Source organism: Crocuta crocuta, unplaced genomic scaffold (genome assembly GCF_008692635.1).
Source record: "Crocuta crocuta isolate KB4526 unplaced genomic scaffold, BGI_CrCroc_1.0 scaffold187, whole genome shotgun sequence".
Classification (NCBI taxonomy): domain Eukaryota; kingdom Metazoa; phylum Chordata; class Mammalia; order Carnivora; family Hyaenidae; genus Crocuta; species Crocuta crocuta.
In genome coordinates, this window is record NW_027532196.1 from 2,400,795 (window position 1) to 2,414,683 (window position 13,889).

General features: G+C 38.3%; 1 protein-coding gene across 1 annotated transcript in view; it reads right to left on the bottom strand.

Annotated features, from left to right (window-relative positions):
• Window positions 1-9,847, bottom strand: part of ISM1 (isthmin 1) — a 75,319-nt gene extending 65,472 nt beyond the window's left edge. The window contains exon 1 of the mRNA XM_077777542.1: window positions 9,785-9,847. Within this exon, the coding sequence (XP_077633668.1) occupies window positions 9,785-9,832 (48 nt within the window). The 5' untranslated portion in view covers window positions 9,833-9,847. The remainder of the gene's footprint in view (window positions 1-9,784) is intronic.
• Window positions 9,848-13,889: the final 4,042 nt, after the last annotated feature.

The window sequence follows — 13,889 nt, forward strand, 5'->3', positions numbered from 1 at the left end:
TTAAGTTATTGCTTCTCTTTATTGTACACGATGTCCTATAAAGAAGATATATGTCCACAATTGAGCTTTGAAAGAGGACCATGGGGCCAGTTCCATTTAAAGGGAATGAAGTCAAGCAGTAAATTTGCTGGTCATTCTTTTCATATGAACTGTATCTTAGCCAGCAGTTGGTCTTTGATGTCGTAACAATAGCACTGGGCCACGGAGGCAGAGGAGGATCCCCATAACACCAAAACTAGTCCACACTCATTACAATTTGAAGACTAGTCTGCAGGGTAGTGCACGTCAGGGAGCAAAGAAAGTGGGCTCCAGGGCTTGAGGGTTGCCTTTCCCAGTGAAAAATGGCCATCTCTTCTATACTGTCCACTCTGCCTGCTGCATTCTTTACTGATACACATATGGAAAATGCACATATACAACTATACAGCTCAGTGAGATTTCACAAGCTGAATGCATCTGTGTAGTCAACACTCATGTCAAGAAACAGAACATTACCAGCACCACAGCCCCCATATGCTCCCTTCTAGTCACTTCCTTGACAAGGGTGACTGGCGTCTCTTCTTTTCTAGTTCTTCCTGGTTATTTTACATAAACAGAATCATCCAGCATGTACTCCTCCGTGCCTGGCTTCTTTCAGTCAACATTACATTTCTGAAGTTGTACGTGTTGCGAGTAGATGTTGTTTGTTCGCTCTCAGTGTGTGTATTTTCTGATTATCTGTTCTACTGTTGATGGGCATTTCGCTGTTTCCAGTTTGGGGCTATTTAAATCGTGTTGCTCTGAGCATTCTTTTTCAGGTCTTAGAGTGCACATTTCTGCTTGGGTATATGTCCCGGGTGGGATTGCTGGGTCAGAGGGTACATATATATTATTTTAGTAGCTTGGAAACCAATTTTCCAAAGTGTTCATATCAGTTCACATTCCCTACAGGTGCTCCACGTTTTTGCCAACACTTGGGTGTCTTCAGATTTTTTTTTTTATTTTTCCCCCTTTTTTCTTTCTGGCAGCATATTATAGTGATTTCATATTTTCAGTGGTCATATTTTTTAAAATTATTTTTTCCATTCTATTTAGCTATCTACCTAGTCAGTGCTCAATTCTGTGACAATCAGCAAATTAATAAGCTATTAAGATAGCTGCAATGAGACTGGTCCCAAGTCAACATTTGGGATGCAAAGGGAGAAGAAAGAGGGTACTGCAGAACATACCTGCAGTATGAGACACAGCCTCCTCAAACCAAAACAAAACAGAGGATAAAATATACTGGGGATTCAGGGCAGTTAGTAACTTGGGAAGAATAATCAAAAATGATCTGGAACCAGAATGGCTGACTAGGTATTAGCAATGTATTGCCATAAATAAAAACAGAAATACGATACTACTCTCAACTATGGGAAACAATTTAAAAACTGACTACTTGTTCCTCAGAAAACCTTGAGAAAATGGACTTTGTGACACATTGAAGAAAGGGAAAATTCGATTAGTCACAAAGAAGATATCCTTCTGGACAGCGACAGTCATTAAGAAAGCAGAATATACAGCTCAGAGAGTTCCACAGGCTCCTGTCCTCCAGGCTTGTACTGTTTCTCTTGTTATGTCTGGGAAAGGAAGGCTGGAAAGGGTGTATCTTCAACAGGGAAGTGGTTGCAGGCTTAAATTGTTAAGGCTTTGTGAGTGATGAATAACATATTTGCAGGCACAGTTCCATCCCTGCCATGGAGCACACGAATTTTAAGCAGTGAGACTATACAAGGGAGGGCATTCAGAAGGAAGACACACAGAGATCGACGTGCATTTCTTGACTAACAAATAATCTTTGGTGGGCAGAATCCTGTGCTGGCAGAGAGACCCCCAGCCTTTTCTACCTCTAGTTTCTCAGAGGTAGGGTCCTTTGGGCCCCACCCTTACCCTCAGCCTGATGCTGGTTCAGAGCCAGGCTGCACTGCTCCACACCACAGCCCTAGGTGATGGCTGGGTCCCACTGGAAGTGCTCATCACATTCATCCAGCATCTGCTTCCACATGGTGGGTGGGGTGGGGAGGCGGCTGCTGTTTAACCATGAGGCCAGCAGCTTTCCCAGTCTCTTCTCTAAAGCTGTCCCTGCTCTTTCTTTTCCTTCTCCCACATGGGAGCAGAAGCCAAGAATAGCCTTTTTAGAAGCATCACTGATTGGCATGAGGCAGAATATGTCAGCCACATGGAGCCAGCCTGGACTGCATTCGTTCGGTGGTATCTTTCCCTCCACATGAGGCACTCGGAACAATTGATTTCCTCACATTGCTTTGCCTCAGTTTCTTCAGCTGCAAAATGGAGATAATCCCCATTGGGCTATTTTGCAAATTAAAGGTGTAAATACATCTACAGTCTTTACAGCAGTGCCTGGCATTGAGCAAATGTTCAGTGTTAGCTTTTGCAACATTGTTTTCAGTTTTGAAGAATTTTTGACGTTCAAAAATTAGAATTATCCCATTAGGATGTCTATTCTTAGATAAAGAAAATGAAATGCAGAGAGTTGAAGTGACTTGCCCAAGGTCACACAGCTCTTTCATACCCAATTCCCAAGAGTTAAACCATTCCTATACATCAAGGATGGTCTTTGCAATATTATAAGCTTCCAGTGGCTTATCTATTACTATTGTTCCATTTTACTGAGCAGGACACAGAAGCACAGGGAAATGTGAGGCTTTTGCCTAAGGGTACATATGTTAGTGAGAAGCACAAGTGGAGTTGAAACAAATCCAAAGCCCATGCCTTTGGCCACTCTGTTGGGCCTGGTGACTACTTTATGCTGAAGGAATTGTGTGGCCCAAGCAAAAACCTTAAGAGTAGCTGTTGTCCACCCTTTCTGTGCATTTCATCATCATGAGAGGTACATGTGGCAGGCAGCCTACTGGTTGCAGAAGTATGAGAGACACGTGGAAGAAGCCCAGACCCAGCTGACAGCTTGAAGCCTAGCCTGCCGAGATCGATTGAACCCCAGATGATCTGCAGACCCATCAGTATGATAATACATGCCTAGTGTTACAGCCACTGAATTTGGGGGTACTTGGTCATGCAGCATAATTGGGCAATAGCTGAATTATACCTGACCTGTATTGAGTGTTTTCTAGGACTTGCAACTTGCAAGATACGCTCTGGAACGGTACTTCTTAAACGGTGACATGTATATATATGATGAGCCTGGGGCCCTTATAAAATGCAGATCCTGACTCAGATGTTCTGGGTGGGGCCTGAAATTCTTAGATCCCAGGAGATGCTGCTGCTGTTCCACAGAATGTACTCTGGGTGCAAAGGCAGAGAAGTCACCCTGAGCTTCTCATCTGTGTCTCTGAGCCACAGCTGCACCTGGTAAACATCGAGGCAGTGTATGGGTAAGGGGACAGTCCCTGCCCTCCAGTGAGAATTCTGGGTGGATTTCCAATACTGTGCACTCCCGTAACGTCTGGCATAGCCAGGAGTCAGCTTATGTTAACATTTCCTCAACCCATTTCATGGGCTAAGGATTAGAATCACCTAATGAGATCTCCTCTTTTTTACTTTTTGCCCTTTCTACTTCCTGGAATTTGAAGGTTCATGGCAATAAAACTGGCTTCTAATTCATTTGGGGCTCATAACCAATACCAGATTTCCAAGTCACAATGTAATTGAGTCCCCAGGCAAGAGATACAAAGTCTATTTTTGGTTTTCTTAAATTCTAGTCAGGGAGGGCACGGGGACAAGAAGAATGAGGGGAGCAATGGACAGAAGCTTATGGAGGAAACCAAGTCTTCTGCTGTGACATCTTTCCAACCTGTTTTTCTGCCCAGGACCTAACATTCCTTCCACAACCATCACCTGGATAATTGTGCCTCATGAAATTTCTGTACTTTGGGCATCATGGAAAAATAGGAGAATTCTCTGCAAGAAGACAATCTTTTCTTCTTTCAATTTTTCGTAATACAATTGACTCTTGAACAACAGGGGTCTGAACTGCATGATTCCACTTATGTGGATTTTTTAAAATTTTATTGATAAATACAGTATAATTCTGTAAATGTATTTTCTCTTCCTTATCATTTTTAATAACATTTTCTTTTCTCTTGCTTGATTATAAGAATATGGTATGTAATATATATAACATACAAAATATGTGTTAATCAACTGTTTATGTTATCAGTAAGGCTTCTGGCCAACAGTATTGGTTGTTAAGTTTTTGGGGAGTCAAAGTTAAACATGGATTTTTTACTGTGTGGGGAGGGGGCTGGTGCCCCTAACCCCTGCACTGTTCGAGAATCAGTTGAATATTGTAGAACACAGTCTACAAATGTAGGAAGATCTCATCCTGAGACTCAACTTCCAAATTCTCTGAAGTTTTCCAGTGGCATCCCTGGATTGTTACAGATCCTGAACATGTTATGTGAGTGCCTTATAAAGATTGCCACAATTTCCTAATTAAGCTAAACATACACCTACCATATGACCCGATCATTCTATTCCTAAGTATTCACACAAAAGAAATGAAAGCATATGTTCATGCAAAGACTTATACCTGAATATTCATAGCATCTTTATTTTAATAGCCCCAAATTGGAAACAGCCTAAATGTGCTTCAGTGGATGAATGGATAAGCATGTTGTATGCATACAGTACAATACTAATTGGCAATAAAAAGGATCAAACACTTTATGCATAAAACAACATGGATAATTCTCAAAATCATTATGGTGAGCAAAGAAGCCTGCTGTACTGTACGTTCTGTATGATGCTGGTTATATAAAAATCTAGGAAATGCCAACACTAATCTATAGTAACAGAAGGCAGCTCAGTGGCCAGGAGATTGCTGGAGAATGAGGGAAGAAGCACAAAGGAGCACCAAGAAACTTTCGGAGATGATGGACTTATCATCTTGATAGCGGTTCCGGTTCTACAGGTGTCAAAACTCATTGGATTGTCCACTTTTTAAATATACATGGTTCACTCTATGTCAATTATGCCTCAGTAATGCCCTATTTAAAAATAATAACACAACAGCCACTTTTCCCTCTATCTTCTCCCCATTGCTATTTCCAAGAGGTAGTTGGGAGTCAAGGCATGTTTTTCATTTGTTTCATTGGCATCGGCATGGATATTCTATCTAGATGCCTTTGGGAGTAAGTTAACACCTGGGTGACCTATGACATCATTTCCAGCTTCCCTAGACCCTTCTTATAGATTCTAGCCACATCTCGTTAGTTTGAAAATAGAGATGTGGTGTCTGGCAGGAAGTGACCTATTGCATCCACCGACTGCCTTCCCTTTTCCAGGTCACTAATGTGAACATCTGGGGATTGGGGTGCCCCAAACTGTGAGTCTGGCAGCTCAACGTCCCAGACTTGAAGACAGAACTCTTCTATTTTATTGGCCTTGCAGTACTGTCCCTGCCAGGGGTAAAGGGTACTGCTCTGTTACAGAGGTATATCAGTCACAGACAGTGCTCTGTGCAAGATGACTTGGTTTACTAAAGTGTGCATGGGTCAGGCCAACAGGAAGAAGGAGTAGTTGATCCACTGTTTTTACTTCTACTCAGTTTACAGAAACAGGTTTTCAGTGACACATGCTGGACAGTGCTTGGCGGGTTGATGAGAAGTTACATTTATCAAGGCACTTTGGCCCCTGCCTTTTTTAGGCATTAGATGACAATCCCACACACCTTTGAGGACTTTCTATTGCCACTCATCCTCTTACCTAAAATAGCACACAAGCACAGAATCAGGCTCTCAAGAGAGAAAAGACCAGTTATCTCTTTAAACACCAGCAATTTGAGGGTTTGCCCAAGCCTGATCTTTCCCATTCCTATAATTTTGGAATTCCCCCTCTTCCTAGCTGCTCTGGGAAGGCATAGCATGGCCTGATTCTGTTGCTGCCCATAGAACATACCTTTCTGAGACTAGTAGGCTTCAACCTTGTTAATGATGGCAAGAAGCAGCAGGTGCCTCATGGAAATTTTGCCCCATACCTTTCCTATACCATCACTATCTAGAAAAGTGGTCACCATCCCCATGGCCTAACGTTTGAGTAGTGCTTTATTTAGTTTGGGTTCTCCCACAGGGAAACTCTGAGACAAAGAGCAAGTAGTATATTTGGGAGATGATCCCAGGATGCTTTGGTAGGGGAAAAGGAAAGAAGGCAGGGAAGGGGAGAAGCCATAAAGTTATGTTATCAAGACAGTGACCACAGTGAGCAGTGAGTGCTTAGTCCCAAGAGGAACACTGGGCACTAACATGTTGACTTTATTAGCATTGTATTTCATCTAACCTCTGGACTCATCAGCCACAGAAAGTAAGAAATCAAATTTTATCTTTTATGTTTATGGCTTCTTATGAAGTTCTTACTGAAATGGAGCACAGAAAAGATTTAAATAAAATGCAAAATGAGTAGCATACTCCTCTACTACTTTGTAAACTCACTGCATATAATCTTGGGCATTAAACTGACACTCTTAACTCATGCCCTAAAGAATCTTCTGTCCTTTAGGAAATGACTGCAACAGAGGGACACCCTTAGCTGTCACTGAAGACAGAGGCTCCATCACCATCTCTTTTTTATAGATTAAAAAATCCTGAGCCAAGGTTTGCAGAAGATTTTCTCAGAAGATGAAAGAGAAATGAGAGGACCACAGAAATCATTAAAATGCTATAAAATAAGACCAATGCAAACAAGTTTTTAAAAAAGATGGAGATAATTAAATCTGGAGAAGACAGAGAAACTATTAAATAATAGTCTTCAAATCCTACATGAGATGGTTTTTGAAAAGTGAATGAATAGTGGGGGGAAAAGGCAAACATGAAATTAAGATGTAGCATAAAAGATTCAAAGGGCACATCAGAGGAAAAATATTGTGACAATGAGGGTTGTTAAAAGAAATACTTCTGTGGCACACAGAAGATGGTGGGATTCTCTCCTTTGGAGGCTTTTTAAAAAAATTTTCTTTAATGCCTTATTTATTTCTGAGAGAGAGAGAGAGAAAGAGAGAGAGAGAGAGAGAAACAGCATCAGCAGGAGAGGGTCAGAGAGAGAGGGAGATACAGAATCTGAAACAGGCTCCAGGCTCTGAGCTAGCTGTCAGCACAGAGCCCGATGTGGGGCTCAAACCCACAAACCGTGAGATCATGACACACACCGTGAGATCATGACCTGAGCCAAAGTCAGACGCTTTCGGATGCTTAACTGAGCCACCCAGGTGCCCCTCCTTTGGAGGCTTTAAAACCAAAATAGATTCTTCTTTACTGAATGGATAGTTCTCATGAGTTCTAAGAGTGTCCCCCAGACTCAAAGATCAATGCCTTTTAGAATATAGCTACCGAAGAAAGAATGAAGCGGCTACATAAACAATAAAACTTTCTTCTTGTGTGTATATAAGAAAATTAAATTAAGAAATAAAATTATAGTGTTTCAATTCAAGGTGGCAGATCAGGCATTTTCATTTACTTCTTTTCCGTCTCCAAATTCTACTGAAAAGGCAGATGAAATAAAGATAGATAAATAAGTCCAGAACAGAGGTGTAAACAGAGAAGTTTCACCTACAGAGGAAGGAATGATTTCTATTTGACATGAAACAAATGGTAACCAACTGAAAGCGAAACACTAAAGAGCTGAGAAAAAGTGAGTTTCTTTAGAGGAATTCTTATAATAATATCAAGAATAGAGGTTGTGTCAGTTGTACTACTAGGTATTTACTCATATGACATGAAAACATATGTTCACAGAAAGGCCTGTACAAGAATGTTAACATGGTCTTTTAAAAAATATATATCCAAAGCATTGGAAACAATCCAAATCTTTACCACTGGGGGGATGGATAAATAAATTATGATATAGTTATACAATGAAATACCACTCACCAATAAAGAAATCTACTGATATACACACCAACACAAATAAATCCCAAGAACATGTTGAGCAAAAGAAGCCAGGGACACACACAAAATTGCACACAGAATGATGCCATCTACATGAAGATCTGGAACAGGCAAACTAATTGTGATGATAGGAGTCAGATGTTGTTGCCTCTGGGAGGAATGAATTGCCCTCACAAGAAGGCTTTCTGGGATGACATAGACATTCTGTATCCTAATTTTGATGGTGGCTACATGGCCATATACAATCATCAAAAATGGAACTGAAATTTAAAGATTAATTTATTTTATTGTATGTAAATTATTCATGATTTTAAAAAAATTAAAAAATGCTAAGAGAGGGAGAAAAAATGAAAAGGAAAAGGGAGGAGGGGAGAAAGAGGAGGGAAGGAGAGAAGAGAAGAGAAGAGAAGAGAAGAGAAGAGAAGAGAAGAGAAGAGAAGAGAAGAGGCAAGGATACAGAAGTTAGGAGAAAAAGGTGAGGACAGAAAACTGATTAAAGAGTGGATAAGCAAGGAGATTACTCAAGAAATGTTCTCAAGATGAAGACAAGCTTGGGGCTTCAGATTTAAAGGGTCCCCTGATTGCTAACCAGAATAAACCACTAAAACCTTAAATCTAAGCACAACATGATGACATTTCTGAACATTATGAATAAAGTGAAAAATCCTAAACGTTTCTAGTTTAAAAAAATAGCCATCTACAAAGACACAGCATCCGATTTTTGAATGGAACATGATATGGTGTAATAAATTTGGATTTTATCTTCAAAATTCTGAGGGGAAACAATATGGAATACGGCCAGCTGCCAAATTAGCATGTAACTGTGAGAACCAAATAACGATACATTTAAAAATTTAGGATCTCAGAGAGTTTAGCCTTTGATAAAACCTTCCTAAAATAACTTTTTCAGAATGTTTTCCAACAAAATAAAAGATGAAAATATGAGATTCAAGTAGCAGCAACAGCAGATAAAGAAATAAGCAAATCTTATAGTTATGTCTAGATAATTATTAGGGACATAAATGAAACTGCTAAGAAATTATTCCTAAGAGTTATAATGAAAAACAATGAAAGAAAGAAAGAAAGAAAGAAAGAAAGAAAGAAAGAAAGAAAGAGATAATGGAAGGAAGGAAGGGAGGGAGGAAGGAAGGAAGGAAGAAGAAGAAATAAATAGAAAGAGGAATAATCTAGCTTAAATATTCAGATAATATGATTAAAAGTTGAAGATACATAGGACACAGAGAGAAACAGCATGTCAATCTTGTTTTTGGAGGGTTTAGGTTATAAATATGGATTTATTCTTAGCACTGATTAAAAAAAGTATAACTTCAAATCTGTTACAATGTTGAGTAACAGCAATAGGACACTTTTAATACTTGAGGAAAAATGAACAAAGTAAATAGTATTTCAGTACTTATTGAATGTTTAAGTGCTAAGCTCTGATGAAGTCCTTAACATGCATTCAGTGTTTTAAGTTTTACAACAGCACCAGGAAATAGTTACTATATATATTTTAGAGATGAGGAAATTAAGATATAGGATAACTCTCTTGCCAAAGGTTAAACAGATAATAAGTTGGAGGGTAAGAAGGAAAATGGAAAAAATTGTGGAATTTTGAGGATACTATATAAAATGGGAAAAATATCTTCAAATCTATCAGCAATCACAACAAATATAAATGACTTAAATTCACTGATGTGTTGCATGGAAATGGAAAATTTAGCTATTGGTTTTTAATGAGAGATATTTAAATTTCAAAATAAGACAAAGTTTGAAAATAAAGATTGGAAAAATATATTCAACAAATCCCAAAAGAAAAAGAAATAAAGCAAGAGTTGCAACATTAATATCAAACAAAAAAAGTATCCAAGACAAAAGTCAATAAAATGATAAATAAGGAATTTCACCTTGATAAGATATAACCACCAAAAGGATGTTTTATGTCCTAACACCATGGATTCTAAAAAAGTAAAGCAAAAATTAATTGGATAATGAGAAACAGACAAATCCACAGCAGTAGGATAAAAACTCAAATTAATTTTCTTGAGGAGTCAGCAAATAAGTGGACAATAAATAAATGAAGAATTGGAGGGTTTTCAAAATATAATTAACAATCTTTATCTGATAGGTTTTATATGGAGATCCAAGAGTATACATCACAAAGCATAAAGAACATACAGTTATGAAATATTTGCAAAATATGCTTGTACTATGTATAAACTTTATGCTGATAAAATATAATTTATCAGTTTATAAAAATATATGATTTTCTGGGAAGACATAATTTATCAAAATTGACTCAAGAAAAGTTATATTATCTGAATAGACTAGTGGCTATTCATGGAAATAACATGGAATGTTCGTCAGAAATCTCAAGCAAAGAAGTACCAAGCCCAAAAGGGCTTTATGAATGAATTCTAACAATCTCTTAAGAAAGAGATAATTATTATTTAAAGTGCTAAAGTGAAAAAGATTTTCAACTCATCCCATGAAACTCTAATGATGCACTTCTGAAATGGATACTGCTAGCTTTCATGCCCACACCAAAAAAACTGTAAGCATATATTTCTATAACTTTCCTATAACAAATTGGAGAATATAACAGCAGCAAAAAATAAAACCCTATTCACAACAGTAAACAAACCTAGGTATGATAGGACAAGTGGTTATTCACTTGTACAAAAACCAAACTTGTATCTTCATCTTAAACCTTAAACCCACAAATAATTTGAAAGTAGATTTTAGTTCTAAACAGCAGCAGCAACAACAATAAGAAACTACAAAACTGTTAGAACAAAATATATTTAAAGATTTGAACAATCTTTATTTGAGGATCTTTTTGTAAAAGGCAAGAAAACTGAAAGTCATAAAGGAAATGATTCAGAATTGATTACATTTAAAACAGAAAGTTTCTTGGGGCACCTGGGTAGCTCAGTCAGTTAATCATCCAACTTTGGATCAGGTCATGATCTCACGGTTTGTGAGTTCAAGCCCCGCCTTGGGCTCTGTGCTGACAGCTTGGAGGCTGGAGCCTGCTTCAGATTCTCTCTCCATCTCTCTCTGCCTCTCTCCCATTCATGCTCTGTTTCTCTCGCCGCCCCCCCCCAACAAAAATAAAATAGAAAGTTTTTGCATGGCCAAGGGCAGCATAAATAATATTAAAAGATGAGTGCAAGATTGGTCTAAACATTTACAAAGCATATGAGACAAAAAATGAATATGGTAGGTATTTTGCAAAGATGGCCACAGTAACTCCTCCCATTGCTGTACACATGCTCCTTTGTAATATTACTTTTCTGGTCCTCCAGTAAAGAGGAGACTATTCCTTGTCCCCTAGACTCTGAACTCACACAGTGATTTGATTGACCCATAGAATGTAGCTGAAGTTGTACAAGTTCATCAAGAGGCTTTGCTCCTTCTGCTTTTACTCTCTTGCTGCTCTAAGTCCACTATGTCAAGCTATGTGGGCTTGGTTTCTTGAAGATGAAAGACTCTGTGGAGATAGGGCCTAGGTGACAGCCAGCATCAACCATCAGACATATGAGTGAGGTCATCTTGGACTATTAAGCTCATGTCAAGCCAACACAAGGCCAGAGTCACATGAGTAATTCCAAGGGAGATCACCAGAAGAACCACTCAGCTGAGCCCAGAGCAAGTTTTCTTGATGGGCTAATGAAATAATGTTTGTTTCTAGCCACTAAATATTGGGGTGGTTTGTTATGTAGTAATTAATAGCTAAGTGGGACAGTCCTTCAAAATTTATAAAGAATTCCAGGGAGAAGAACTAACAGCCTGACTAGATAATGGGCAGACAAGCCATGAAATAAGAAATATAATGGCTGTTGACTTGAATCAGAGCTGAGAGTCTTGCTGCTGAATAGGAGCAAGAACTAGGGCTCCACCAACAGCCTGCCTGGGTCTGAAGCCTGTCCCTGTCCCTGTCACAGCTGTGTGGCCTTGGGCAAGTTACTCAAATGTCCCCAGGCCTCAGTTTCCTCATCTGTAAAATGAGTATACAAAGACTCATATTCTCTGTCAATCCCACAGAATCCTTGCAAGGAAATGTACTTGTATTAAGTACAAATAAATGTTGCTTTTGCTTCTACTGCTATAAATGGCTCAGATGACCTCTTGACTACCAGAAGCTAAGTTATTTTATTGAAGGCAAGTAGAGCAATAAAGGGAGAAGGAGCTCACAAAAATAGTGGTTAGGAGACAGAGAACATAGATATTTCAGAGTTTGGGTTGCTTAAATGGTGTAAAAATAATCAATTTGATGGTTTATAATACTTGCTTATATATAACTGTCTTAATAAGTTCTAACTTTCCTATTTAAAATCTGTAGAAATTCATGGTTTTATATCTGACTGAGATTTAGTAGAGAGGTAGTCACTTGAATTTCAAGTAAAAGAAACATAATCATAGTTGTTATTATTGCCTGTGGATTCTATAATTTGGGATGTTCTATCTCCCAGACTGCTTTCATTATATATCATTGTTTTCTTACCATTATTAATTAAAGACCTCAAAGAATTAATCTGAGTCTCTGATCAATGTGAGACACTTATTTCAATGAGGAGCTTAGATTTCATTCAAAAGTGAAAAAAAGGTAAGGTTTCTGTGCATTTTTATGCAGCTGTTGCAGAAAATTGGACAATTTCTTATTAGATAGTTTAAAATATTGAAAACAGTGTGACAACTAACATCATTGGCTTCATGAACCACATGAAATATGGTGTTTCTAGCTGGGCACCTTGGACAAGTTACCTGAGTTTTTTATTTGAATCAGGAATAATGATAGTGCCTGATTCACAAGACTATTGTTGATATATGTAAAGTGCTAAGAACAGTGCCTGACACATAAAAGGCACTTGAGAAATCTTAGCCATGATTGTTGTTATTCTTACTACTATTTATTGGATGTAGAAACAACCAGATCTTAAATAAGGGAGTATCTCTTCTTAAATGATCCCAAAGATACTAAAGTTTGGGTAAATAAACCAACCATGTGTATTTCTCATTCCAGCCTCATATTTTAGAATATTTTAAGCAGAAATAACAATAAAAATCATGTAGTCGAAGGGCTGATTAACTTCGTGGTTACAAGGAATAAATTTAGCAACTTAAAATATCACAGAACCAACACATTTAAATGGATCTGAAGATGGATACACAGGTCCAGTAAACAGAAAGAATATAGTTTCTGCAGTTGTGTTTTTAAATACACCTGCTACTAGTGAATTCAGTTTGCTGGACTGAAAACAACAACATAATGAAATGTCTTTTGCAGATCTTCTCACTTGGTGGAACATTTTCTCTCTCCATTTGAATGGTAATATCTTTGGAGAGCCAGAGAAATAACTTTAGTCAGGAAGAATATAAAATTTTTATAATAACAAATTACAAAAGAGAGTAAAATTATGAACTAAACTGTTAAACTCATCATTCTGCCTGGTTAAGTGCATTGAGTGGGCAGAATAACCAAACACTATTACAAGATAAGCTGAAGCTGGTGGATTAGCAGCTGCTTGGGACCCAAGATACTCCTAGGAGCATTACTCCTTCTAAATCCCCCATTTCTTTTAACCTCTTGGGGAAGTTCTTCAGCCAAAGACCCCTTTGAGAATTTAATCCACTTCCCCTTTGCAGCTGCCACTTCCACCAGCTGCTTCTCTCATTACCTTACTGTTCAGGCAGAAAAGGCCAACCCCAGGTTATTCTAATGATAGCAAACACCTCATAAAGAAATCTGCCAAATTTACTTTTCCATAGAACATCATTTTTACAGCTTTTCATGAGCCCATGAGGAAAGAAAGCATCATGTATAAAATATGACTTCCAGAAATCTTGACGATATTAAGACCTATGCCAGCAGTGGTAGACTGGTGGGTGTGTACCATCTACAGAATGGGAGTGTCTTCAGTTTCCCCAAAGGAATCCTATGAGTCTGTCATTGTACCTGTTTGCCCACAGAAGATGGGAAGGTCTCACAAACTTAGGACATTTTCAGAG